The sequence below is a fragment of the Callithrix jacchus genome, chromosome 15 (genome assembly GCF_049354715.1).
Source record: "Callithrix jacchus isolate 240 chromosome 15, calJac240_pri, whole genome shotgun sequence".
Classification (NCBI taxonomy): domain Eukaryota; kingdom Metazoa; phylum Chordata; class Mammalia; order Primates; family Cebidae; genus Callithrix; species Callithrix jacchus.
The window spans coordinates 102,114,888-102,142,099 of NC_133516.1; the positions used below are offsets into that span (position 1 = coordinate 102,114,888).

The following is a 27,212-nucleotide window of genomic DNA, read 5'->3' on the forward strand; positions in this document are numbered from 1 at the left end:
GAAGTTATGGCACTTTAAATATAGCATCTTTCTTTTTAAAATTATACTTTAAGTTCTGAGATGCAGGTGCAGAATGTGCAGGTCTGTTACACAGGTATACATGTGCCATGGTGGTTTGCTACACCCATCCACCTGTCATCTACATTGGGTATTTCTCCTATTGCTATCCCTCCCCATGCCCCCCATCCCCTGACAGGCCCTGGTGTGTGACGTTCCCTTCTCTGTGACCATATGTTCTCATTGTTTAACTCCCACTTATGAGTGAGAACATGTGAACACCTTGCATCTTTCAATACTATTTCTCTTGACTTAAATACCTGTACATGCACAAATTTTGTGTATTCCAAACAGCTGTAATTTTTATTCATCTGCCACCAAAGCCAAAAGAAAAGTGTAACAGGTTAAAATGAAGCCATTAATAGAAGCAACTAATAATCTGGCCCTTTCACAAACTGATAAACACGAAAATCTAAATACATTTTGAGTATTTCTTAGAGGAATTATGGAAAAAGTAAATGGCAAGATTAATCTGGAAGCAAAATCTAGACAAAAATACTTCATGTAGACCATAGACTTCAGATAAGTGCTGACATTTAAAAAAATTAATGTCCTTCCATTCAAGTCCTATGGTATCCTATCATAGTGTGTGTATCTTGCCAGTTCCAATCGCCCTCAGACTTTGTTGTACATCATAACACATTTAGGGAGAAGGCCAAAGAATGTTGTTAAAAATACTGGTCCTTGAAGCTTAGCCCAGATCTACTGAATAAGACTCTTTGAGGGTGGAGCTCAAGCAAAAATATTTTTAAGAAGCTTCTTCAGTGATTCCAATGCTCATAAAGTTTGAGAAACATTGACTGTATACTTGACTTTCAGGGTGGAGAAATCCAAGAATAGATAAATGTTAACACAATTTCAATTAATGAATCTTTATAACATCTCTACTCCAACACTGGACTCTTATTCAAATTGGCATTGTGTTGATTTTCTACTACTTAAATATTTCCTTGAGGAAAACTATAGTGTTGTTCTCCTAAAAAAATTTTCTCACATTACTTCCTAGAAAAAAAATAGCATATAAAATTATGATTCAAAGAATCTTGTTCTGTCTGATATAAATAAATGTACTTGTTTTTAATGTGTGATATTCCAATCAAATATGCCTGTGTCTTTTCTACCAGTTATAAAATTGCAACCTATTTGCCGATTTATTTTCTGGAATGTGGGTGTCCGTGTGTGTATACAAAGTTTTAAAATATTTTTTATTGTTTGTGTGTATATATATGTATATATATAAAGTGTGTGTGTATATATATGTGTGTATATATATTTTAAAACACTGGCAGCTAGACAATTATAAAGCTCTTCATGTCATGTAGCCTTTTGGCTTTTTACATATCATCTGCTAAACTTCAATCAGCACATAAACAAAAAAAATAATATTGAAATCATTGAAGAAATGCTGAAATGTGTCATGTGCAATTGCTACAAAACATCTTTTAACAGTTCTATTAATACTTGTCAATCACCAAGTGTCCTTGATCTTCATGGATTTTGAATATAATTTTCAGTTCCTTGTTGAAGTCTTTTTTTCAGTACCTTCAGTATCTTCTACATAACTGCACATTTTCCATACTAATATCAAAATTCCTTTCCATTTGATTTGCCATCACATCCCTTCAAATGCTAAAGACGCTACTACAATTCACAAAATATTCAAATTCTAAATTTTCCTGTCAATCGTTGAATCAAAATACTCACCTGAATAGTTTTCGGATAATTTTATTGTATGTTTATTTCTGCCAGGCAAACCATTTCAGAATGCCTAACAATAAATTACTACCTGTCTAAAGAAGTCGTGCTGTTTGAAAGGTTTTCTAAGCCTAAGTCCTTAAAGCAAAACATAAGCGCTTCATTTAACATTTCTTCTGAAAGAAGAGAAGCATATACACTGCAAAACTCAACTGTTTATGTGGTCTATGTCATATCAGTATCTCCAGACATCTTAGAATGAATTTTCTGAACTCAAAGGTAGTCATTCAAAAACAGAAATGGAACTTGGAATAGAAAAAGAATTAAACTGGAAGGAGAGAGAATACTGAGCTTCAAAATAACTCCTTTTGGAACATGCTTCCAAACACAATGTTAAGTGCATGCAATCAGTTATAGGTCCTGGGTCAAAGAACTTGTGTGACTCGCAGAAGATGCACAATTTTCAACCTTGTGGACTGTCATCACTAAAGGAGATGAAATAAAAACTGCAAGTTCATTTTCAATCTCTGCCTAGAGTCAGGGAGAGTAACCTTAGCAGCAAACCCAGTCACACAATTTCTATGCCCCGGCAGCCTCAGAAGGTGTTGAAATTTAGGTGCTGTGATCCTAGCCTTTAATCCTGTACATGAAGTTGTCTAGGCTGGATAAATTATCCGATACAAATCAGTAAATGGCAAGAAGGCTTAAATGACATTGACAGTCACATAATCCTGCTTGTGCCTCAGCTCTCCTAGGTAAATGCACCCACAGCTCCATTCTAAGAAGTGCCCAGATAAAGAGATAAAAATCCTTTTTTCATTGTGTGTTCCTAATTCTTCAGGTCTAGCATTTTCCCTTGAACTACCAGAGATTTCCTATCCCGACAACAGTGGTCACATACAGAGTGGACATAACTTTCACAAATGCATCATCATTTAACTACCCTGGTTCTTCATCAGGAAGCTAAATGATTAAACAAAAGAAAATTACTGAAGGACATTAGATCAGTTAAAATAATACAATGGTGGAAAACAAATGACAAGAATACTTCTTGGAGGCCAGTAAAGTGAGAGATCAAACATGATTAATTTTCTCTTCTGCCAGGGCAGATTCTTTCTGCCAAGTTAACATTCCATAAGAAAAGGAAAAGCATTGCCATATTCAATTATAATTTGCCTTTGATAGTCTTTTTTGCAAGGAAGAAAGCAAGCTGAAAGTGACAAATATATTTTCAGAAGGAAAATGTGTTGTTTATTGTCTCTTTCCTGCTCCAAATCCTAGACAGAGAAATGAGATGGCTTTCGGGGAAGCTGTCATTGGTATGCTATTGCCTCATTATACAAATCGATAGCAGTGCACTTGTGAATAAAACAGACACAGAGACTAGGAAAAGCCACCTGGGCCAGCTGGTATAGATTTTAGCAAACTGATTTTGCTGGGTGTCCGCTCAAAGTCCTGAAATAGATCATTTAAAAGCTCATTTAAATGGCTCTCCTCTGGCAGGAGGGTCAAAGCTCTCCCATTTGATTCACTGATTGCTGTTTTCAGCTAAGCTCTAATCAGACTTGAAGGAATACTACAGTCATTATTTATATTTCACCTGTAAGCGCTAAATAAATATTTACTAACAAAGAATGTTGAAGCATACTTGAGACATACACTTACCTACGATTTTCCTGTCCACTTTCAATTTGGTGCTTTTAGACCAGATGGTGGGTCAGATTCCTATCATAAGATTTTTCTGAGCCTCCAGACATCACAAAAAAATGTTGTTTAGTCAAAGAAAGGGAAATCTAGATTTAGCAATGTGTACTCTACGCTGTCTCAAAAGAGCCACATCTGAAGGTTCTTGGCTATTTGTAATATTCCCTTTCACTAACATCAGCAGAGTAGGGGGTTTCCTAACTTCAGTTTTTAAATCGTTACACTCAGCTGTTGGTGTTAAATCACCTGTCTGCTAATGCCCCCATCCCTTTGTTGTATTCATGGCACCTTTCACATCTGGTTGAAATCTCCACAGAAATATTTCCTCCCTTAGAATGCAATTCTTTCTGAAAATATTTCCTACATACCACAATAGACTTGTCACTTTTGGGAATTCAGAGGCGCCTGAATTAAAAATTCCTTTAAATAGTATCCAAAAATGTAGAGCTCACTGTGGCAGATTGTGTTATCCAAGACAGCCACAAATCTCCCATGCCACGTGCTCTTCTAACGATGTGACTGATATGGTTTGGTTCTGTCCCTACCCATTTCTCATCTTGAATTGTACTCCCATAATTCCCACTTGTTGTGGGAGGGGTCTGCTGGGAGAGTATTTGAATTACGGGGGCGGTTTCCGCTGCACTGTTCTCCTGGTAGTAAGTCTTATGAGATCTGATGGTTTTACCAGGGGTTTCCACTTTTGCAACCCTCTCAGTTTTTCTTTTGCTGCCACCATGTTAGAAGTGCCTTTCGCCTCCTGCCATAATTCTGAAGCCTCCCCAGCTGGGAGGGGAGGGTCATGTGGAACTCTAAGTCCCATAAAACCTTTTTTTCTTCCCAGTCTCGGGTATATCTTTATCAGCAGCATGAAAACAGACTAACACAGGGATACTGACAGTCATTCCATAGAGATAACGGCTGAAGTGTGAAGGGAGAGGGTCCCCTTGAAGCTGGGTGGCCTGTGGCTTCAGCAGAATTGACTCTAAGTGCTTTTACACTAGATCATAGAATCTAGCTTACACCTGTTTCTCTTGGGAAGCTCATCCCTGGAACATTGCCACCATGCTGTGAGAGGAAGCCAAGCAGTCTGTAGAGGCCCATGTAGACAGGAACTGAGGCCCCTGGCCTACAGCCTAGCTATGCTCCCAGCCAGCAGCAAGCACTACCTTGCCAATTATGTGACTGTGCCATCCTGAAAGTGAACCCTCCAGTCAAAATTCTAGCCACCCTAGCTGATGCTGCATGGAACACAGATAGTCTTTCCAACCAACTTGAAGAGTCATACGTTAAATAAATGATTGTCATAGTTTTAAGCTATGAAGTTTTCAGGTGGATTGCTGTGTAGCACTTAACCAAAAATTAATAAATTGATATTTTAACTGTGATGCATTTTCATATTTGTGCCTGTGCATCTATGTCTGTCTGTGTGTGCACCTGTGTGCATTTTAAAGCAAAGTAGTGAGAGGACTGAAAGGGGGGAATGCATTACTTCTTCTTAATCACTGAATATAGCAGTTCTGAATCTATTTTCTAAAATCAGCCCAATGCTGATCTCATCCCAACCTGTTTAACTGATGAGTAATCCACACTCAATCTTCTTGGGGGATCTCCCCTAATGTGCCCCAATCAGAGTTGTCTTGGTGTAGATGAAGAGCATTATGTACAGCTAATGCTCTCCACCAAAAACACTTCATGGCCAGGACCCCATAGACCTTTCTCTTGTTCAGATAAAAGTCCTGGGCGCTCTCTTTATTCCAGCCTTTGTGAATGCCTTTAAGCCATTTCTGCCTTTATTCAAACCCCAACTTTCTAGCTTTCTGTTCTGTTCCTGACCCATCTTTTGGACTGCCTACACTTGGGCATAATGACCTGTCCATAACGGTTTCACAGTTTCTATCAGCTTCTATCCTGGATCTGGCTTACAGTGCTCTTTGGTTTCACCAGCCTCCAAAATGACTCTATCCAGTAAAGTGGTTTTAACCTCTTTGTATGTGGGATTGGATGAATCTAGACCATATTCTTTTCATTCAAGGTCTGGCTCAAAAGTTACCTATCAGAGAAGATGTCCCTATATTCCCCCTTGCAATAATCCTTCCTTTACAAGGCACTGCTTCAGTTCTTACTTAATCACATTGTGTAGCATCCTCTTGAGCACCTTCAGATACTTTTGCTTTTCTTAGTGCTCATTATATAAGTGCTTGTCTTACTGTCTCCGAACATACTGTATATTATTTAACAGCACAGACAGGTTCTTCCACTTTTTATTTATGTTTACTTTCCTTGACTTTGAGATAAAATAGCTTCAGTTTAGGCACAGATGTTCCACACATACCTATTGAATGGAGCAAAATAAAATACAGATCATAAAAGTTTAATAGTTCCTTACCTAGTCAGTCTTGGTGTAATATTCAACAGGTGGACAGAAGAAATGGCAAACGGGAATATTAGAATAGCGGGGAGCTTTTCCAATGAAAATTTCTTCAAAATTCTAATGTATCTGAGAGGCGCTTCTATCCTCATTTCATTAATAGTCATTGCCATACTGAAGTGTTGCTATTGATAGAATATCTCGTGTCACTCAAGAGGGTTGAAGCAGAAAAAATCACCACCACTACCCTATGACAGCCATTGAGTAACAACCGTCTTTACAATTAAGTCTTTTAAGAAAATACTAATGACTTATTTTTTAAAAGCGGTTGCAAAAATCACAGCAGTTTAGGACCAGATGGGTGTCTGTGCAGCCCTATAAATCAAAGACAAAGGCTCAACTAATATTGATTTCACAGGTTGCAACGATGTTTTGGCTTGTCTAATTCTGGGGTAAAAAATTTCTCTACACACACAAAAATTGGAAATAAACACATATTAAATCTATTTGCTGGTACATTATTCCCCCCAGACATAAATTTAATTTCCTTTCAAATAAGAATTTACATGAGTAGCTTACCCTCCTGTAGCATGTAGTGGAGTTAATGTCTTGCTTTATAGGAATTCAATAGACATGATAATTGCAAAAGCCTTCTACTATAAAAAAACCACTAGGTTTTCAGCGATATTATCTCATAGAATCCTCAGTAAAAAACACCTGATATGTTAATACCCTCCTTTTTTTTTTTAGATGAGGAAACCAGAGATAAATGAGTTTAAATAAATAGCCAAGTTACGGAGTAATAAATGGCAAAACGAGGAGCTAATATCTATCTTCTAAGTCCAGACTTAGGCAGATATTTCACAAATACTTATTAGGTAATTACAAAATATTTAGAATTAGATGACTTATAGAATTGGGTATAGACCTTTGCTTCACAATTTTAACTTTAAAACGAGACATTTTAAATTAGGATGAATGGTAGCTTTAGAGAAGAGGTTATGTGATTACTATTTTATTTTTAAATCTATTTTGGTTTATATATAAATTTTAGCCAGAGATTAGTTTTGAGCATCACTGGCCAAGAACAAGTTTTGGTACTACATGCAGGTTGAAATGTGTGTGTGTTTTAAAAAATTTTTCAAGTCGTTTTAATTATTTCTTCCAAATATAAGGACAAGTATAAAGATCTTTCTCACAGTAGTTATTAAAAGTCTCAGTTACTGTTTCTTCATCACAATAGATCCACTGTGTCATCTGCCAGAAGAGTACTATCATAAGGCTCCAACACTGAGTACCTTCACAGGCATTCTAGAATCAGAATGCCGATTACAACTAGAAAATAAGTCAATTTCACATTAGAAATCATTTGTAATAGAATTGCAGAATGTTGAATTCATTAAAATTACGTAATTGTGTAAAGAATTTTGTCATCTGCTTAGAAGTTTATCTTTTCATCTAAACTACTATTAAAATAGACATCACGGCCCTCTCACCAACTGCAGGACTGACTCTAAGGCACAAGGTATTGAGGGTGGGGAGAACCACGGATCACAGTCAAAGCCCTTCTCTAGGTGAGCATTGTGAACCAAGAGGGTGATAACTGTATGTGTCTGAGACAGTTCTTCACAAAGGTTCCAGGCTGGGGGCAGTGCCATATTTCTTTATAGCTGTCAGAAGATAGCTCCAGAAATGTGCACCAATCTGCTCTCCTGCATACAATAGCACTTGTCCTCGTGTCTTGAATCTGCAAAAATGAAGAACCAAATTCCTTGATTACGCAGCCAAGTGATTTAACTCTTCCAATTCTGTTGTTCTTTCTTCTGTCTTGAAAAGGGCCTTGTCAAATCAGAATGAAAAGAATGTTTTGAAGCGTGAGAAAATTCAAATTTCCCATTTAAAGCCTGGAGTTCATTAGCAGGAGTCTACTTACTTATTTCAAGGGTCACTGGCTTACGGTGAAGAGCCTGTCTTTCTACTGCCCAAGTCTCAAACTCCACCTGACAACAGTTGAGAAATGCCTTTAAGTCTGTTAGCTTTCTGCGGAGCCTAATTCATCTTTGTTGTGCTTTGTCTTGTGACCGTGTCAAGTCAAGGACCCTCCTTTGATTATGTGCTATTCCTTTTTTCTTAATCACTTTTCCGTTAAGTAATTGTCTCTGCTTAATTGGTTGTAATGATTAAAAGTTTGTTTATATTACACTGAAGTTTTCTTCTATCAATCACACTAAGGTTCTAACTATTTTATTACTTAGAGCCCAATACAGAAATTTTACCCAAAGAAATAGTCTTTTTAATTGGACTTTTTTATTAGACTATTTTTACTGTATATGTGCTACAGCTAAAATCTAAATTTAGGCAAATAAGAGAAATTATTAATTCTTAATATTACAGTCAGACTTGTAACAAAGGCATTTTAATTTATAATACTTAGAGGTACAAAGTACTAAGTATAGGCTTCAGAGACTAGCAGTCATAGGCTTGGATTCTGCATCAGGACTCGCCAGTCTTGGGACTTTTCTGAACTTAAACCATCATACCAACTCCATGCAGATGGCCTGAAGATTACTGATGTGTGAGTTAGCACAGTATTTATCTAATGTTAGCTGTTATTTGTTTTAGCTTTGTCACTAACCAGCTATGTCTCTTTGAGAGAGCTATTTAATTTCTCTGTTTCAGGTTCCTCTGATAAATAAGAGGGCAGGACTAGATACTTTCAACATTTCCTGTCAAAACTCAGGAAATAAGTAAACCCTTTTAATTGTTTGTTTGTTTGGTATAATTTTACTTTAGCCACAGTATTTTCATGTTAAAATTTCCCAGAAAGTAACATAGGTGCTAGCTGGAATTTAGACAGTAATGTGAGAATAAGTAGACAAAAACAAAATGGTCAGTAGGAAATGTTTCAATATTGAATGTTGGGACAAAAATCAGAGCAAAAGAATCCTGTTTACATGATAAAACCACAGAACTCGTAGTTCGATGATTTGTTTCAAAAACTTGTATTATAATCATTTATCAGACTAAATGAGTGATCTTAGAAAAATCGCTGGAAAAGTTTAACTGACCTGCTGAACCTTAGCTTATTCAATCTGTAACAATGAGTACAGCAACATCTGATACCTACTAGTTCTGTGAGTCCCCATGGGGACTAAATACATTAAATATGGTCACCTCTGTACTTGTCAATTATGACTATTTACAATGCATGTGCAATACCTGTTTATCTGCTTTGCAGGGGAAAAGTTTTTTTAAATGACTCATAACCTGTATCTTTCATCAATACTAGCAAGTTTTATTTTTAAATTTGTTTTTACTTTGAAACAGCTATACTATTTTTCTAAGTATATTTTTCAAAAATAGCCTTATTAAGTCATAAATCATGGTTAATAATTCAAACCATAAAGAAAGCAACGCAAAATTTGAGACACAGGAACATATACTTTCCCACTTACAAATTGCATCAGAGGATATATAAACACCCTCTCTCTTGTTTCTGAGTAAAGGGTCAAGACACACAGCAGAAACATCTAATAAAGTATAACGGCAACATTAATACCTACATTCTGGTGAGCTTCTAATAATAGGCTCTATGACTCAGGACTTTCATACATTATGCCTTACCTGGGAGTGTGCTTCTTGTATTAAATAATAAACCCATTTATAATGGTCAATTAGCTCAAGAAAACTCAATACTGTCTAAAATGGGAAATCAACTGCTTTTTAGACAACTAAAACGTTTAAAGCATGACTGACTTTAGAAAGGTGTCCGATTTTACTCTAAGTACTATGACGTTTTGCAGAATTTCTTATTCTAATTTGAAATCCTTACCAAACCATGAAATTTCTTCAAAATGTGGTTTTTACCTATTACCTCCAAAGCACCCCTGAGGACATTTGCCATCACTCTTGCAACTCATTCTATTCCCTTCCTGAATACAGCAACACAAACGCTGAAACCTGGAAACACACCTTCTTATTTCCAAATGCATCAGAGGAGATGTAAACTCCCCTTCTCTTGCTTGTGAGCAAAGGGGTCAAGACACATGGGAGCAGAAAAGTTTCGAAACTAAGTGCTTGTGTAGATCTTTCCTTATCTGAAATTTATATTCTTCTAACCGTACAAAGCCTTGATTCAGTCAAGAAAACAATCAACATGTCAGTCACGTTTCTGATTTTATAGTAAGCATCAAAGTCAGTGCTAAGGACAAAATAAAATAATTTATATTATTTCTTTCTTATGCAGATACTTTGCACATTTATTTATATTCGTGCTTTTATTGATTATTCTTACATGACTTGGGAAACTGGGACAATTAGGAAACAACAAATGATAAGCTACAGGGAAACTCCTAAACACTTCTTAAACATACTCCCTCAAAAGAAGGTGTAAGATTAATTTAAACTCTTACATCCTAGGAAAAGGATTAACCTAGCATACCAGAACAAGAGGGAATTGAAATGATCTTGAACTTTTCTTAGAGTACTTATCTTCTTTAGGATTCTCAGAACTCAGGATTCTGTGAAAGTCTGACTACAGAATGACAAGGAAGAAATATTACCTGTGTGATTATGCTTTCAATACAGATGGCTAGAGAACACCAAAGGTACATTTCAGAAGGGAGAGCCAGGTACCTCACTAACAAGTGACAAAAAAGAAACCAAGCGTTGGTTAGAGATGAAGAAAGTCATAGCTGTGTAGCAGCCAGGACATCCTGAGGCTTATTCATCTTAGAAAATGGAAGAATTTCAACAAAATATTGAAGAGGAAGAGGAAGAAGAAGAAGGAGAAGGAGAAGAAGAAGGAGGAGGAGGAGGAGGAAGAAGAAGAAGGAAGAAGAAGGAGAAGAAAAAAGAAGAAGAAGAAGAAGAAGAAGAAGAAGAAGAAGAAGAAGAAGAAGAAGAAGAAGAAGAAGAAGAAGAAGAAGAAGGAGAAGAAGAAGAAGGAGGAGGAGGAGGAGGAGGAGGGGAAGGAGAAGGAGAAGGAGGAGAAGGAGAAGAAGGAGAAGGAGGAGAAGGAGGAGAAGGAGGAGAAGGAGGAGAAGGAGGAGAAGAAGGAGAAGAAGGAGAAGAAGGAGAAGAAGGAGAAGAAGAAGAAGGAGAACAAGAAGAAGAAGAAGAAGGAGAAGAATAAGAAGAAAGATACAAAATGAATCTGTAGTAAAAGGTAAAAGAAAATAAAAGGAATTGGACATGGAAGGTCTCCATTTGGTTGTTGATATCGGGAAACATTACTGAAAATGATGAAATGGTATCACTTCAATCCTGAGCTATAGACATATGAATTTTGGGAATAACTAATCCAGACAGAATCCCACCTTCTACCTAATGGGAAGGAAGTAGAAAGTAATTCCATCACTGAGTAAAAGTTAAAAGTCTCAAAGTTTAACTTTGCTTTTACTGTGGATTTTGGCTTGAGGATCTTAGCATAAAAGCAGCTCTCTCTTTGACAGGCAAAAACTCAACTAAGAGGAATGATGACATACAGAGAGAACTATAAAACTAAACACAAGGGGAAGCTGTATCAATTTCGAGTGGCTACACATCTTGCTGAGGCTCAACTCTGGTTTTGCGCAGACTCCCCAGTAGGCCAGGCCTCAGGACCTCAGCATCACCTCCTGCCTTACCCTTCCTTCTGGGAGGCTTCGCTTCCTAGACCTTGAGAAGGTCGGGCAGACACAGCCGAGGAAACCGCTAAAGCAGAATGGTGGTGATGTTGGAGAAGAGGGCACCTGAGCCACCGAGAGGTCATCGGACCGGATCTGACATTCCTGATGCATCACACTGAAGCCTTCTTCCTGTAGACTCTGTAATCTGTCCTGTAAGTAAAAGAAAGGGGTTAAAAGCCCTCAAAGCGAATAACCATAAGCAAAAAGAACATGACTCTCGGAGCCAATTCTTCTATGTTCTTTCTGGGACCAATGATCCCAATTTGTTTCTCAAGCTCCTTACCCCCAATTCTTCCCACGCCAAGTGAAGAGCTGTCATTATTTTTCCTATGGAAGAGTGATAATCCCAGGATTTTGCCGCCCTGTGCATTATCCCTACCTCATGGAGAAGGTCAGGATTATCTTGCTGGGCACTGAGTACAGCTGGCTTTTTGTCTACAGCCTCATCTTCTTCACTTTGTGCTGGTGTTGAAGGCGTTGGATGAACGAGGGGGCGCAGGGCCTCCATTTCCTCCTTCCTCATTCTTTTTGTCCTTCTGGTCTTCTTATGATGCCTATTCTTTTTGGGGAATGGGTCTAGCTTTCTCCTCTGGACTGGAAGCATGGTGGGATCTTGTGAAACCTCAGCCACATGACTCTCAGGTGTCCACTCCAATGACTCTTTTGATGCTTTTATACTTCTTTTCAGAGGGTCATTTTCCCATAGATGAAATCTCTCTTCTGAATTCTGAACATCTAATGATGTGCTCAAGTCATCAAGAACATGTCTTGGGATAGAGATTGGAGATTCCCTATCTCTGTCATTGATAGATTTTTTTTGACCTACTGTGGTGACCCCAGCCAGCTTTGCAGGAACAAGGAGCTCACAACACAAGGAGCCAAGAGTCAAATGCTGAAGGAAGTGGTTAGTACAGTGACTATTTCAAGAGATGTACCCTTAGCTGTCATAGATTCAAAAGATGTACTGATCTCACATTTCTCCTCCGGACTTACTAAAGGAGTTCAATGACCTTCAGAAATAGGGTCCTCAGGTTGTTCTTCTTGGCCTAGGAGGTCTCACATTTTCTAAAAGAGAAAGTCACTGAAGTAATTGCTCCATGAACAATGGAGTTCCTTCTAGTCATACATAACCACAGTTCACAAAAACTCTACCAAACAGCATAAATTCCTGGGTAGTAATTATACTTCACAACTTATCAGAATGGGTATCAAAATTATCTGGGTGTTTAGTGAAAATACTCACTTCTAGGCTGTACCCCAGACCTACTTTGAATCTCGAAAGCTAGGTGTAAGGAATTTGCATTTTTTCCTGCTAATTCAGGTGATTTTTATGCATCCTAAAATCTGGAAAACTACTGCTTTGGAAGGACACTGACCCAGTGTTTTAGAGGGCCATGAAGATGACTATAAGCAAAATCCTACCTTCTCCTACAAGTGTTCCCTAATCATGTCAGTCCACAATGACATTTCTCCTCTGAAATCTTTTAATCATTATCACTTAATGTGGTACGTTATCCCATATTACTTTCTATTGTAATTTAAGTTTGAAACCTTGTAGCTATTTTTTCTAACCAGATTATAAGTTTCTCAAAGGCAGGGATTCTCTTAGACTTAGTGTTCCACACTGGTTTGCCAGTATTAGGAGCTTAGTAAATTGAAAAAAATTTGAATAGGTTTATGTCCCAGTATAAAATGATTGACCTGAGATGAGACTGCTCTGTCAGAAGCGTTCTAGAGTAACAATGTAAGAAGAACATGACCTGTTGGTGAACCCAATGTCAAAAGTATCCACATGTTAATATGCCACATGTCAGGCACATTGCCTTTGGCTGTATTCTCTGAAACGTCCATAAATATATGAGAATTTGCATTTCTAACAAGTTCCTGGTTAATGCTCTGAAGACTGCACTCTGAGAACAGCTGCAAGGTGAGGCACACTGACCCAAAATAAGTAAAAAAGAGGGATTTCCAAGCACTTACAATGACCAAATGTAAGAAAGGTATAAATTCCAACTTCCAAATTTTGCAAATGGGGAAGATGAGGCAGAAGTAAGATAGTGACTTGACCAAATATGAGGCTGGCAAACTTTTTCTGTAAAGGGCCAGACAGTAAATATTGGAGGCTCTGTGGGCCATGTGCTACTATCAGAAGTATTTGTTCCCAGTGTTGTAGCAAGAAAGCATCCATAAACAATGTGCAAGCAAATAGTCATGGCTGTGCTCCAATAAAACTTTATTTTTCCAAACAGATGGTGGTGAAGATTTGGCCTGCAGGCTATAGTTTGGCAACGTCAGACCTAAAGTCCTACAACTAGTTAGCCACAAAACTGAGACCAGAAGTCAAGTCACCTAACTCCCAGTAAGTTCTCTTTCTACAAAAGAGCAGAAGACTAGAATGAGAAAGAATTTTTTTTTCAATGAAAGGAAGGGCTTTAAAAGAAGAGGTCAAAATATGCCTGGGCAAATAATACTTTTATGCTCTCTGATTACCCTTAGTCATTTAAACAACTAATTAGCTAAACTCTGAAATTGGACAATAATTTTCAAACAAATTCATAGACTGACCTCCGAAAGGGTGAGGGAGGAGGTTCCATATTTTCTATCACACTTGCCTAGAAAACCATCCTATTTAGTCTCTCTTTAAGCAAGAGAAAATCCTACAGATAGACAATGGAAAATACTTTCTTTGCCCATCTTTTGAAATTACTGTGACCTGTGAATATGGTTCCACATTGCAAAGTCCAGGGATCAAAGTTCCAAGTAACTGTCAGAGAAATGTGGAAACAGAGATTTGATTCCTAGGCTATCTAATAAGCGAAACTTTACTTCCTAAACCAAGATGCTCTTTAACAACAGAAGTAGTAAGAGTATTAAAGATTAATGTGCCCAAAGTCGTGAGGGCATTTTAAAATTTGGGGATTTCTGAGAACTGTGAAGTCCATCTCGAACTTTCTGTTCTATATTTCCTCCCCCTTTAATGTGTTTCTCACTTCATGTCATCATTTTGTCTTCACGTAGTGATGTTGAACAAATGTTTGTTGACATAAATTGATGGATGAGTGAATGAATATATAAACCTAATGCTTTGAGAAAGTTCTTTGGTTTGTGGCGCAGAGAATAAAGCAGAACTGGCAATTTCTGCCAGAAGATAGTCAGAGCTCTTTTACTACCTTTCAGTGAAGCAAACAGTGCCTTCATGTTGCAAATGTCAATGAAAGTTTCATGAATAAATTAATCCATTTGAGGCCATTTAAGTTATAATTGCCTGTCACAAAAGGTGGTATCAAAAGAGAGAACTTATTTACTAATATAATAACACAAAATTCTTTAATTAATAATTGGGTTTAGTTTAATACTGTTAGGAAAGTTTGGTAAAGTCTCTGAGAGGGAAAAAGGCCCATGTAATATGAGAGAACGCTGGCCCACCTTCTCTCTGTTCCTTCCATCAAGAGCAACTATAGAGGTAGTAACTAAAAGAGTATCAACCATAGAAGCCCACAGACAGGTGGAGACATGACTAAAAAGGAAGTCAGCATGATAAATTCAAGCCTAAAAAAGTCAACCTTGCTTCTTCACCCCCTTAGCAATGGCCCTGAGTTAGACCCACATCATGCCTTCAAGTGTACTTTACAAGATTCTACTCTGAGTCTGGCCTCTGTTCTCTCGAATCCATAAAATACCTAGAATGTATCTTCCTAAAAGAAATCTGATCATGTGACTCTTCTGACTAAAGCTCTCATCCCTATTCCCCCAGCAAAGTCACATACAGGTCCTTGATGATCTGATGCCATGCCATCTGTCCAACTTCAACTCCACTCACCCTCAGGTATCTTATGCTGCTGCAGAAACAGACTGCTTGCCATTTCCTGAGAGCACCATACTTCCTTAAAAGTTCAGCCTTTTACTTGCCATGACCCTGCCCCTCTTCACTACCTGGCCTACCTATATTATCACTTCTAAGAAAACGTAGCTGACTTCCTCAGGCAGAAAAAAATTGATTTGTATTCTTGCATAACATTTTTTCCCTAAAAATATCATTCAACTGAATTATAACAAGCTGTTTAAATATCTGTTGCCTTCATGAGGCCTGGCGCTCCCTGAGAGCAGGAGCTCTCTCAGTACTTGATCCCTGGCATCTCCATGGCACTTGGCACAAGAAGGGTATTCAGTCAATGTTTGTGGACTTCAAAATGCAAGTTTTTATAGACTGCCTCCCAGAACCTGGGCTCTAGGTGCCGATTCTCCCCTTTATCTGGGTCTCTTTCTGAGGAGGTCAAAGCTGAACAGGTCTGGCTAGGTACTCAGAAAAGAGCTTCTCAAGTCCAATTTTGTGGGGATCGCTCCTGCGAAGGGCCCTTGACAGGACCCTTGCCATCTTGAGCTTGAGCCTATACACGTTTCTCCTCTCCTGGAGGCTGTTGAGCTAAGGGAAAGGAGGAAGTCTGGTTGCACTGATTTTATAAACATCAGTCTTTGCCTCTGACATTTGCAACAGGATGGCTGAGCTCAGGCTTTGTGGTCTAATGAGACATTGTGTGGTTAGACATTGTGTGCCTCCTAGTTCCTTCTCTGCACGATAACTGTATGACTTTGTTTACCTCTGCTAACTCAATCATATTGTTTGCATATGATCCTATATGAATAGGCAAGGTTAGAATGACATTTGGAAAGGTCCAGCTGTACCTTGTTAACAATCTTACTTGCTTGTTTGACTGATTTTAGATAAACACATGTTTAGATTTGTGACCCCCCTTTTGCAAACTTTATTGTCCCTTTGCTGTACACTCTATGATTAAGAGTCATATTTCTGTAGCCCTTTTCTTGTGATTCTTGTTCTTGATTTTATTTTAAGATACAATGGAATGTACGTCACTCCTCAAGCACTGAAAGGTATATAACCTGTGGTGTGCACAAATAAACTCGCTGCTCTGGCATTGCCTGGCAGTCCTCCAGACCCCACTGTCTATCTATCTTTTCTTCCGTGAACTCCCTCTTCCAGGTTGAGAACATTTGAGTGGGGCCGAGGCTCTCCGCTGGTCAGAAGCCCCCCAGCAGATGTGCCGGACCCCCACACAATTCTATCCTAGAAACATTCTTCCACCCACATCGTTAGAATCATAAAAGTAAGGAATGCTACCTAAGGAGGTCATTTGGTTATCCAGACCCCTGGCTCTCTGCAGACCCACTTCCTTCCTGCTTTACCAGATTTCTCTGTCTTCCTGGTAGACTCTCAGCATGCTACGGCAATCCCTACCTCCCTACCCTAGTGTATGTGGAACATCCCTGAAATCTCAATGATTCCTGAGTATCCTTTTTTTAACCCATAATAAGCTATCTCATTTCCAGAGAACACACACCCAACATCTTCTGTGTGGTGTCCCTACCATGAGGAACCTCTTCCCCAAGGACTAGATGTGCTTACACACAAGGATGCTATTCAAACCACACGGATCTTTTGCCTGAAAAGATGCAAAACAGGTTTGTACCACATGAATTTCACAGAGTCTGGAACATAATTTCCCTGGATTTCACACATCAGAAATAATTGGGTATATGAAGCATATGAATTCACATCCCAATCTGAGTCCATTGTCTCCCCAAACCTGTTGCACTTCAACTTTATTTGTGATTAACTTTTTTCCCCATTTTCAATATTACCTTAAGCAAAGCTGAGAAGTGCATAGCCCTATACAAATTTGCTGCCTACACAGACTCAAAGTGAACTTAGAAGTCTTAACAACAAACTCTTGGCCACTGAAGTTTTGGATATTCCTGAAGTAGAGACCAGAGAAAAATTCACTAATCGTTATTGATAATGAAGTGACTTTCCTTTTCTAATGGGAAAGAAATGATTGGCATGAACCAACTTTGCTTCTCAGTAACTCTCTAGAGAATTAAATAACTGAAGCATCAAACAACCATTTTCTTTGAAGATGACCTTTTTTCATAGTAAATGAAAAGCTGAAGAACTAGTCTCAAAGGAAAATAAAATTAATAATTTCAGGCCTCCATGGCAAGCCCAGACCCAGAAAGTCTAAAGTCCTGCCTGCATCAGCTGATCACCCCCAACCCCTGCCTGCATTCCCCATTATCCCTGATTGCCCAGAGCTTCCAGGGACATAAGCTTCCCCTCACCCCACCTGCCATCTTAACTGTTATTATGATCATGTGACTACTCCTCACCCCACTCTACCTTCTTAACTACTCTTATCGTACCCACCATTGCAACTGAACTTATGGTAATGTATAGTCCTTGCCCCTACCCCCACCACCGTAACTGATCTTACTCTATAACTTTCCACTGCCCACCCCAAACCTATAAAACGAACTCCTATCCCACTGCCCTTTGCTAACGCCCTTTTTGGCCTTAGCCCACCTGCACCCAGGTGAATAAACAGCCATGTTGCTCATACAAAACCTGTTTGGGGGTCTCTTCATTCAAAACGCACATTTTTAATAAATAATCTGTGAGGGAACTATTCACTCCTGAACATATATAGTAAAAGAGAGAGAGAGAGAGACTAAAATATGATAGTAAACAACACAGACAGTTACATTACAAATCAAGTGCCTCTTCCATTTTTGGGGTAACACTGAGCATCTACCATGAATCAAACACTGAAATAGGAGCTCTTCAAGATGGTAACAAAAAACTTAAACTCATCAACATAATTTAAATAGTTGTTTTCTAATGTTAACAGATATGGGATCGCATGGAGGGCTTTTAAAACACATCATTGGGCTCCATCTCAGTATTTCTGACTCAGTAGGTCTTGATTCAGGAGTATTTGCATTTTTTTTGTTTGTTTGTTTTCTTTTAAGTTCCAGGATACATGTGCAGAACGTGCAAGTTTGTTACATAGGTATACATGTGCCTTGGTGGTTTGCTGCACCTATCAACCCATAATCTAGGTTTTAAGCCCTGCATGCATTAGGTATCTGACCTGATGCTCTCCCACACTTCACCCCTCAATCCCCTAACAGGCCCTGGTGTATGATGTTCCCCTCCCTGTGTCCATGTGTTCTCATTGTTCAACTCCCACATTAATGAGAACATGCTGTGTTTGCTTTTCTTTTTCTGTGTTAGTTTGCTGAGAATGGTGGCTTCTAGCTTTATCCATGTCCCTGCAAAGGACATAATGTCATTCTTTTTTATGGGTGCATAGTATCCCATGGTGTCTATGTGCCACATTTTCTTTATCCAGTCTATCACTGATGGGCATTTGGGTTGGTTCCAAGGCTTTGCTATTGTGAATGGTCCAACAATAAACATGTGTGTGCATGTGTCTTTACGGTAGAATGATTTATAATCCTTCAAGTATACACCTAGTAATAGGATTGCTGCGACAAATGGTATTTCTGGTTCTGGATCCTTGAGGAATGGCCACACTGTCTTCCACGATGGTTGAAATAATTTATACTCCCACCAATCATGTAAACATGTTTCTATTTCTCCACAGCCTCACCAGCATCTATTGTTTCCTGACTTTTAATAATCATCATTCTGATTGGCATGAGATGGTATCTCATTGTGGTTTTGATTTGCATTTCTCTAACGACCAGTGATGATGAGTCGTATGCAGAAAACAGAAAATGGACCCCTCTCTTGAATAAGAATTAACTCAAGATGGATTAAAGACTTAGATATAAAACCCCAAACCATAGAAACCCTGGAAGGAAACTAAGCAATACCAAACAGGACATAGGCATGGCCCAAGACTTCATGACTATAATACCAAAAGCAATTGCAACAATAACCAAAATTTACAAATGGGATCTAATTAAACTTAAGAGCTTCTGCACAGCAAAAGAAATGGCAATCTGTAGAATGGGAGAAAATTTTGGCAATCTACCCATCTATAAAGGTCTAATATCCAGAATATACAAGGAACTTAAACAAATTTACAAGAAAAAAAATCAAAAAGTATTTGAAGGCTACAAACAGATACTTCTTTGAAGAAAACATTTATGCAGCCAACAAAAATATGAGAATTTGTGTTTCTAACAAGTTCCTGGGTGATGCTACTGGTCTGGATACTGCACTCTGAGAACAGCTGCAAGATGAGGCACACTGACACAAAATAAGGAAAAAAGAGGATTTCTAACCACTGAAAATGACCAAATGTAAGATGTATCAATTCTGAAATGATTATCTGGGGATTCTAAACTCCAGCCATGCTGTCCACCATATTCGGGCTTTTCAGAGACTATAGCCAAAGGCAATATATCGGAAATGTGGGTACTTTTGACATTGGGTTTACCAACCCATCTTTTCTCCATGAGGACCTCTGCACTCCCACACGTCCATCCCAGGTTCAATCTCAGACTAGTTGCAAAGCTCCAAATGTTAATGTCAAAAAAAGTTGTCTATTTAAAGGCTAGTAATGCACATATAAAGCAATCACAAAATAGTTTTACTTTTCTAAATAAAATAATTGAGTATTATCCTTTTATTAAGTACTGCTCTTTTCTAAAATTTCATCATCTCGTTTTAAAACTTTACCCCCGGGCTGAAAATCAATGTAGAAGATGAGATGCTATAACCTTTGATTTAGCCTAATAAAATTGTAACAAATAATATACTCAGTGGGTGGTTAAATCTCATAATATTTTGTGCCGAATTTTCTGTAGTAATTCAATCAAAAATCCTATTGGTCAGCCACCAGAAAGCATACAGATCACCAAAATTTTAGAGCATTCCATATTTATTCTTAAAATAGTCTCTATTAATTTTATGTCTTTATTTACTAACTTAAATACCTCAAGTAGAGTTTCTTCCAAATACAATTTAGAATAACCATTTATATTAGTGCTCTTTAAAAATCTGTTGGCTTATGCCATTACAGTCCTTAAAATTCCCATTAAAGAGAAAAAAACTAATCAGAAAGAAAGTATACCACAAAAGCTATATTAACATGACCACTGCAATATTCCTTAAAGATTCTGAAGAATCCATTTACTCTGGCTCCTCTATGCTTTCCTTCAATTAGTAGGGCCCCCAGAAAAGCAAAATTGTCACTCAAAGAAGGCTGAAGCCATGCAGAATCACCGAATTGTTTGGTTGCATTTCATCTCGCCGGGGCTCCCAGCCAAAGACTCAATGACCCTAAGCTCTCTTCATGCCTTTTCTAATGGCAGCCTTGAAGCATTCCAGAAAACTTTAGCACTTCCTTTTTTAACCATAAATTGCACATAACTCTCCCAAATTCTTAGTCTATAATTTCTCATAAAACTCTTTGAGATCTTCTTGTGAAGACAAATGGCAAGAATTACTGGACTTTAAATTGTGATCCTTCAATGTTGTATGCACTAGATCATAATTCTATGGCTTTGGTTCCCTCATAAAACTAAACCACGAAGTCATTCTTTTCATTTCAAGCTTAACGGCCCACAGGCCCGTGGCTGAAGCAACGTAAACACTCTGGAGTAATTTCTCTAAACCAAATCTCTTCTCAGAAGCAGACTAGCTACCCAGCGGTGTATAATCTCTCCTCTGAGCCTGTGAAGTCTGTAGTTCTCAGGCCACCCTAGTAGAATGGTGAGAATAATGTTCGTGTGTTAAAGTGGGACGGGCCTAAGAATTGTCTGTAATTACAGAACTACAGGGTTAGTCCCAGCTCTAGCACTCTGTTGCCCCAGATAAATCACCAAGTCACATGACTGTTTTTTGGTTAGAATAGTGAGGCCTCAGGTTTACAGGTTTTTTTTAAACCTTAGTTCACAGAATTTGTTTAATCAGCATCACCGGTTTATGACACACTCTGACCATTGGTCCATGCACAGACCTCTTTTTAAATTTCAATTTAAAACCTTAAATCAGCATTTTTAACACACATACTCTTAGGTATATAGCTGAGAAAAATTTTTGCAAAATATGCACTAGAAGTCGTCATATAAATGGTCATAGTGGTATAATTACAATAGCAAAAACCTGGAAAAAAATTCAGGTGTCCATTGTCAGGATACCGTAGTAGACTCTCATGGGGGAAGGGTAAGCATCAAATGAAGAAACTACAGCTCCTTACAACAACATTGGGTTATTCAATGTTTCTGAGTCTCTGTTTTGACCTTGTAAATGAAGACAATATCATTTACCTTGTTAGTTTCTTGAAAATAAAGCAGATACTGTATGGACAAACCCTTAGAAAATTATAAGTAGTAAATGTTACTATAACTAGTTAATGTCACTTATTTCCCTCCACATTCCCTATTACTTCCCAGGTTATACACGAATAATCTGGAAATATCATACGAAAGAAGAGGAAAGCAATGTAATTTGGAGGACTCAAATTTGGAGTCACTCAGAAGGGGTTCAAATCCCTGATCTGGCAATTATTTTCTGTGTGAACTCAGGTAAATGAACCTCTCCAAAGCTCAGCTTTCCCACAGTGAAGTAGGAATGAAATTAGTCACTATTTAATCGGGCTTAAATGAAGTAACCCCAGTTCTTATTAGCACACTACTTGATACACCATAATAAGCACTCACATCAGTGACAGGGTTAGATTAACAAGGATCCCTTTTACATTTTCAAGTTAAGAGAGTTGCTTTCCCCTGCCCTTATCTTCCCCCCACTCTCAACACGAGACACACACACACTCACACACACACACTCATGCACACATATATTTTCATTACACACACACACACACTCACACACACACACACTCACTCATGCACACATATATTTTCATTACTTTTTCTTGCTCTTCAACTCCTCATATGTAAAATATAATTGAGAGCAGTAAAGAAACACAATAATTAGGCCCAGAGTTTCTGCCTCAGAAATCAGGCCATAAATAGGCCCAATTCAGTCAAATTAAAGCACCCTTAAATGTAAAGTTACTCCAAGAACTTTTCTCAGAATTTCAATTAAAAGTGAGGTTCATTTGCATGTTATTATTTAAAAGAACTGCAAATATGGAAAGGCAACAATTTCCACAACCCACATAGTATAATAAAAAAGTATGAGAGTAATTCTTTAAATGTAACAAGCTAATTGCAACAAAACTGATGTAAGGATTACATTTAAAACAAACATTTAGAAGGGCATGTTTTACATTTGTTGAATTTGTCAAACCCTAGGCACCTGCCTGGTCAGGTCATAATAGAAGAAACTAGGGCCTGAAACTAGACCCAACCATCAGAGTGGATGGCTCAGTTGCAGGTGCTGGGAGAATGTCCAGCCTGGCAAGCAGACAAAGTAACTCAGGAATACGGCCGAACACAAGGATTGATAATGCAGCCAGGAAATTGGTATCAGGAGGCAAACATGAAAGAGCAGAAGTTCGCTCAATATGAAAGCATGGCTTGGTGCCAAGAAGCAGCAAAACATGTCCCAAAATTCAGGCAGGCAGCATCAGAAAGCCTAATCCACAATAGTGGAGCCACAGTCAGTCTGTGCAGCAGGGGCTAGACCCTGGTGGCTAAAAGAAAGAAAGAAAGGTAAATGTAAGTTCGGGTCTTAGGTGTTCTTAGAGGGCCTGGGCAGTCCTGGCAAACTTTTAAAACAGGAACTCGATTCTGAGTAATGGGAGAAGAATGCAGGTATAAGAACTGCAGCATAAGGTCGATATGGAATCCAAGGAACAAGAGACATACGTGATTGCAGAAATTACAGCAAAAGCCAAAAACAGACCAGAAGCCAACCTAACTTGATGCTAAAGAATAAAAGTGTTGGATTAGAACTCCTTAAATGCCTCCTCTCCCAAGTAAAGCCTGGCCATAGGGAGCTTAGAAGTCTGAGAAGGCTGAGGTCACGGTGAGCAGAGGTCTGCAGAGACTGGAAGCTAGGAAGGACTTGACACAAGAAGATCAGAAAAACCAGGCTCAACGTCCCAATTTTGTGATCGATAGAATTACCCTGAAATTTTCTAAGCAACAGGTAGCAGCACTGTGATTTAAATCAAATCTCAGTACAACAGTCGCAGATATAATTAGGAAAATCCATGTATGTTTGTCGTAAGGAATTGGCCTGTAGGAACAAGATAGGTTATTTATGCTGCTCAGTCTACTGTCTATGGAAGATAAAAAAAAAAAAGTAACCCTTTTCCTATTTTTGTCTCCTTTTCATTAGTGTGTAAATTTAACCTATGAAAATGAATCACCTTTCTGAAATACAAAGACGGTCTTTATGCCCTGTTCTCTCTCTAAAAAACAATAAATATATTTTTCATGTTTTTGTCATTCTTCTGAGAGCAACATCTTCTAACAGGGTCCTAAACCATTGAACCCTAATAAAAATGCAATATAAAAATTATTAATGTATTTAGCACTATGACTTACGCCTGCCATAAAGTAGCGCACACACATACACACACACACACACACACACACCCAAATGTCTGTCATATCCATGGCCTAATTCGTTTTGGAGAAGAATCACCACATAGCCATCCTTGGAAGTCAAGGATCTCCTGTTTTGGTATGAACACTCATAAGATGAAGAAAGAGTAGTTTCAAATGCCAAATGTGCCCATTTCTGTTGTGACAGCCTACCCCTAAAATGCAACAACCAGACCACTGGCAGCCTTGACCCCAGACTATGCAGAAGCAACAAGAATCAACAACTGGCAAGTGTGTTCATAGCCGACTCGGCATGTCCTAATGAGCACGTGATATTAGCTGAATAAGTACTCATGAGCAACCACTTCTGGAATGCTCCAAAGCCTGATAATGAACAGCTGTGTGCTGCCATCAATTTTTACTTCGCTTTAGATATCCAGGCAAGGCAATATTTCTTGTCTATGATGGATTCGCACTTCATGTTGAGTCTCGAAGCAGCAATGAGATAAAAACATCAATGTTGTTTTTGTTTTTATTTTCCTCTCACTTCGAACGCTCTGTTATTTGTGTCTCAAACCACCAAACTGCCTTGCATTCAGTAAGAAAATTCCAAAGCTCATACAAAGACCATGAGGGAAAAGCTGGCAATGTCATCCAAGGCTTCCCCCAGGTATTCACAGACCCTTGAGGGTGCTCAAAGCAATGATCTAAATTAGGGTGATGGCACTGAAGTCTGGGCAGTCTTAATTCAGCCCCTGTGGGCACATTTCCTTCAACAAATGTGAATTGAATGTCCACTCTATGCATGGTACTGCTCAAAAGTTTGCAAAATTTAGGGGTTGCTTTTCTAAGTCCTTTCTAGCTTTATGATTTTATAAGTTAAAAAAACGCACAGACCAATACCTTAGGAAGTTTACAGTTCTGAAGGTGAATCAGATTATACAAAGAAAATAACAATAATATATGACAGGATGAATAAGTGCCATGCAATTGGAAATACAAGAGGCAAGTGTTACAAGACAGCAGAGAGGAGACTGCTTTGAATACCAAGCTGAAGAGCTCTGCCGCAGTGGTTCGTGAACTCTAGTACACAGCTGGGTTTGTTAAGCAAATCACCGTACACTACCAGCACGATTTCTAATTCAGCAGGCCTCGGGTAGGGTCTCACAATTTACATTTCTCACAACTTTTCCGGTAATGCTCATGGGGCTGGTTCAAGAACATCTTGAGATCCAATGCTCCATAAGAAACCATCAGGCTGGGCACAGTGGTTCAAGCCTGTAATCCCAGCACTTTGGGAGGCCGAGGTGGGTGGATCACGAGGTCAAGAGATCGAGACCATCCTGGTCAACATGGTGAAACCCTGTCTCTACTAAAAATACAAAAAATTAGCTGGGCATGGTGGTGCGTGCCTGTAATCCCAGCTACTCAGGAGGCTGAGGCAGGAGAATTGCCTGAACCCAGGAGGCGGAGGTTGCGGTGAGCCGAGATCGTGCCATGGCACTCCAGCCTGGGTAACAAGAGTGAAACTCCGTCTCAAAAAAAAAAAAAAAAAAAAAAAAGAAACCATCAGAGTTTACTTACTGCAGAAGGGGAAAATAAAGCAAGATGATGGAAACAGTGTTTTAAGAAAGTTAATCTAGAGACAGTGGGTAGGAGCCACTAGAAGGAGGGTGACAGATTTACAGCCAGCTCCAGGGCGGGAAATGATCCAGGACAGAAGGCTGAGATTTCAAAGAACTAGGCTGACTAGCACAAAGTTGCTATTGGCTGACTTTAGTTCAGAAGGATTCCTAATGCATGGAACAGAACCTTGAATAAGGGTAAGTTGGCCCTCCTGTGTTCAAATCTCTCAGAGATGATAGAGAATCTCTTGAAAACCACATACAGCCTTAACATGGAGTTGTCCAGATTATCCAGACAGAAGAGGTTCAGAGCTTCTATATTTTTCTCAAGTTTCTCCCTGCATTAACTCCTACCATTTCAGGCCCTACTTTAGGTAAAGGGGCTGACTCCCTAAGGCCCGTTAAAGTTAGTATATATTAGCCTGCACCTCAAACTCTTGCCCCTTCTGTCACCACCAGAGAACAAAAGTGGTATTTCTCTCGAAACTCCAGCTTTAGGAACTCGGCTCTCCACAATGTTCTTTTTCATAATGAGTCATTTGGATCCTCAAACACTCCAGCAACTAAGACGTAAGAATCTCCACAGCTTTACTACATGATGGGAAGTCTTTGAACACATGTTATATGCCTGTCAGCAAATTGAAGGTATGTGGTTGTTACCAAGTTGTCTTTTCCACTTCCCCTCAAAAGGTCTTTACTGTTTCAGCATAGCTAAGGCCTCGTAGCGCCATGTCACACGATCCACTCTTATCTCAGCCTCCTCAAGCCAAATGTCCCAACAGCTTTTCTTAGCTACTTGACTTACATCTGCCCTTCCCCTTACCCCAAACCCAAAGGCCATTCCTGACCTCTGTCATAAGTTTACAGAGTTTCACTCAATAATAGGGGAGTCTATCTGAAGTCACATTAAGCTTCTTGTTCCCAAGACCTGGCCCCTCTTTGCTTTGTTCACCTGTTCTGGTCATTCATAGTGTATGCCAAAGTCCCTGTCTCCATTTCTTGCAGATGAGGGGGGCCTACTGACACAGACATTTGTCACTTTGTCAGCCCGGGTCCCATCCCAATACATTCTCAAACATTTTAGAGTAAATTTTCAGCCATCTGTAATCCAACCCTTTCAATTAAGAAATGGGACCCAGCAATCCCATTACTGGGTATATGCCCAAAGGATTATAAATCATTCTACTGTAAAGACACATGAACACACATGTTTATTGCAGCACTGTTAGCAATAGGAAAGGCTTGGAACCAACCTAAATTCCCATCAATGATAGACTGGATTAAGAAAATGTGGCACATATACACCATGGAATATTATGCAGCCATAAAAAAGCATGAGGTCATGTCCTTTGCAGGGAGGGACATAGATGAAGCTGGAAACCATCATGCTCAGCAAACTAACACAGGAACAGAAAACCAAACACTGCATGTTCTCATTCATATGTAGGAGTTGAACAATGAGAACACATGGACATAGGGAGGGGAACATCACATACTGGGGCCTGTTGGGGAGTGGGGGACTAGAAGAGTGATAGCATTAGGAGAAATACCTAATGTAGATGATGGGTTGATGGGTGCAGCAAACCAGCATGGCACGTGTATACCTATGTAACAAACCTGCACATTCTGCACATGTATCCCAGAACTTAAAGTATAATATAACAATAATAATAATAACGGGGAGGGGAGAACAAGCTAGAGAGCTTTATCAGTGTGCTTTTCTAGGTATTGTCCAAAGCATGAAGCCTCCACACTTCACTAATGATGTGCAGGAGATTCCAGCCAGATTCCCCACCCTTCTCTACCAGC

At 38.9% G+C, this 27,212-nt stretch overlaps 1 protein-coding gene across 3 annotated transcripts in view; it reads right to left on the reverse strand.

The window, feature by feature from the left end:
- Positions 1-443: 443 nt before the first annotated feature.
- LOC100414943 (uncharacterized protein NECTIN3-AS1-like) overlaps positions 444-27,212 on the reverse strand; it is a 172,334-nt gene continuing 145,565 nt past the window's right edge. For 2 of the 3 annotated variants that reach the window (XM_078352286.1, XM_078352287.1), the window contains 4 exons: positions 11,873-12,558; positions 11,452-11,643; positions 7,758-7,824; positions 444-7,663 (listed from right to left, as the gene is read on the reverse strand). In XM_078352286.1, coding sequence (XP_078208412.1) covers positions 7,395-7,663; positions 7,758-7,824; positions 11,452-11,643; positions 11,873-12,097 — 753 coding nt within the window. In that variant the 5' untranslated portion in view covers positions 12,098-12,558 and the 3' untranslated portion in view covers positions 444-7,394. The remainder of the gene's footprint in view (positions 7,664-7,757; positions 7,825-11,451; positions 11,644-11,872; positions 12,559-27,212) is intronic. The other variant, XM_078352288.1, reaches the window with a different exon arrangement.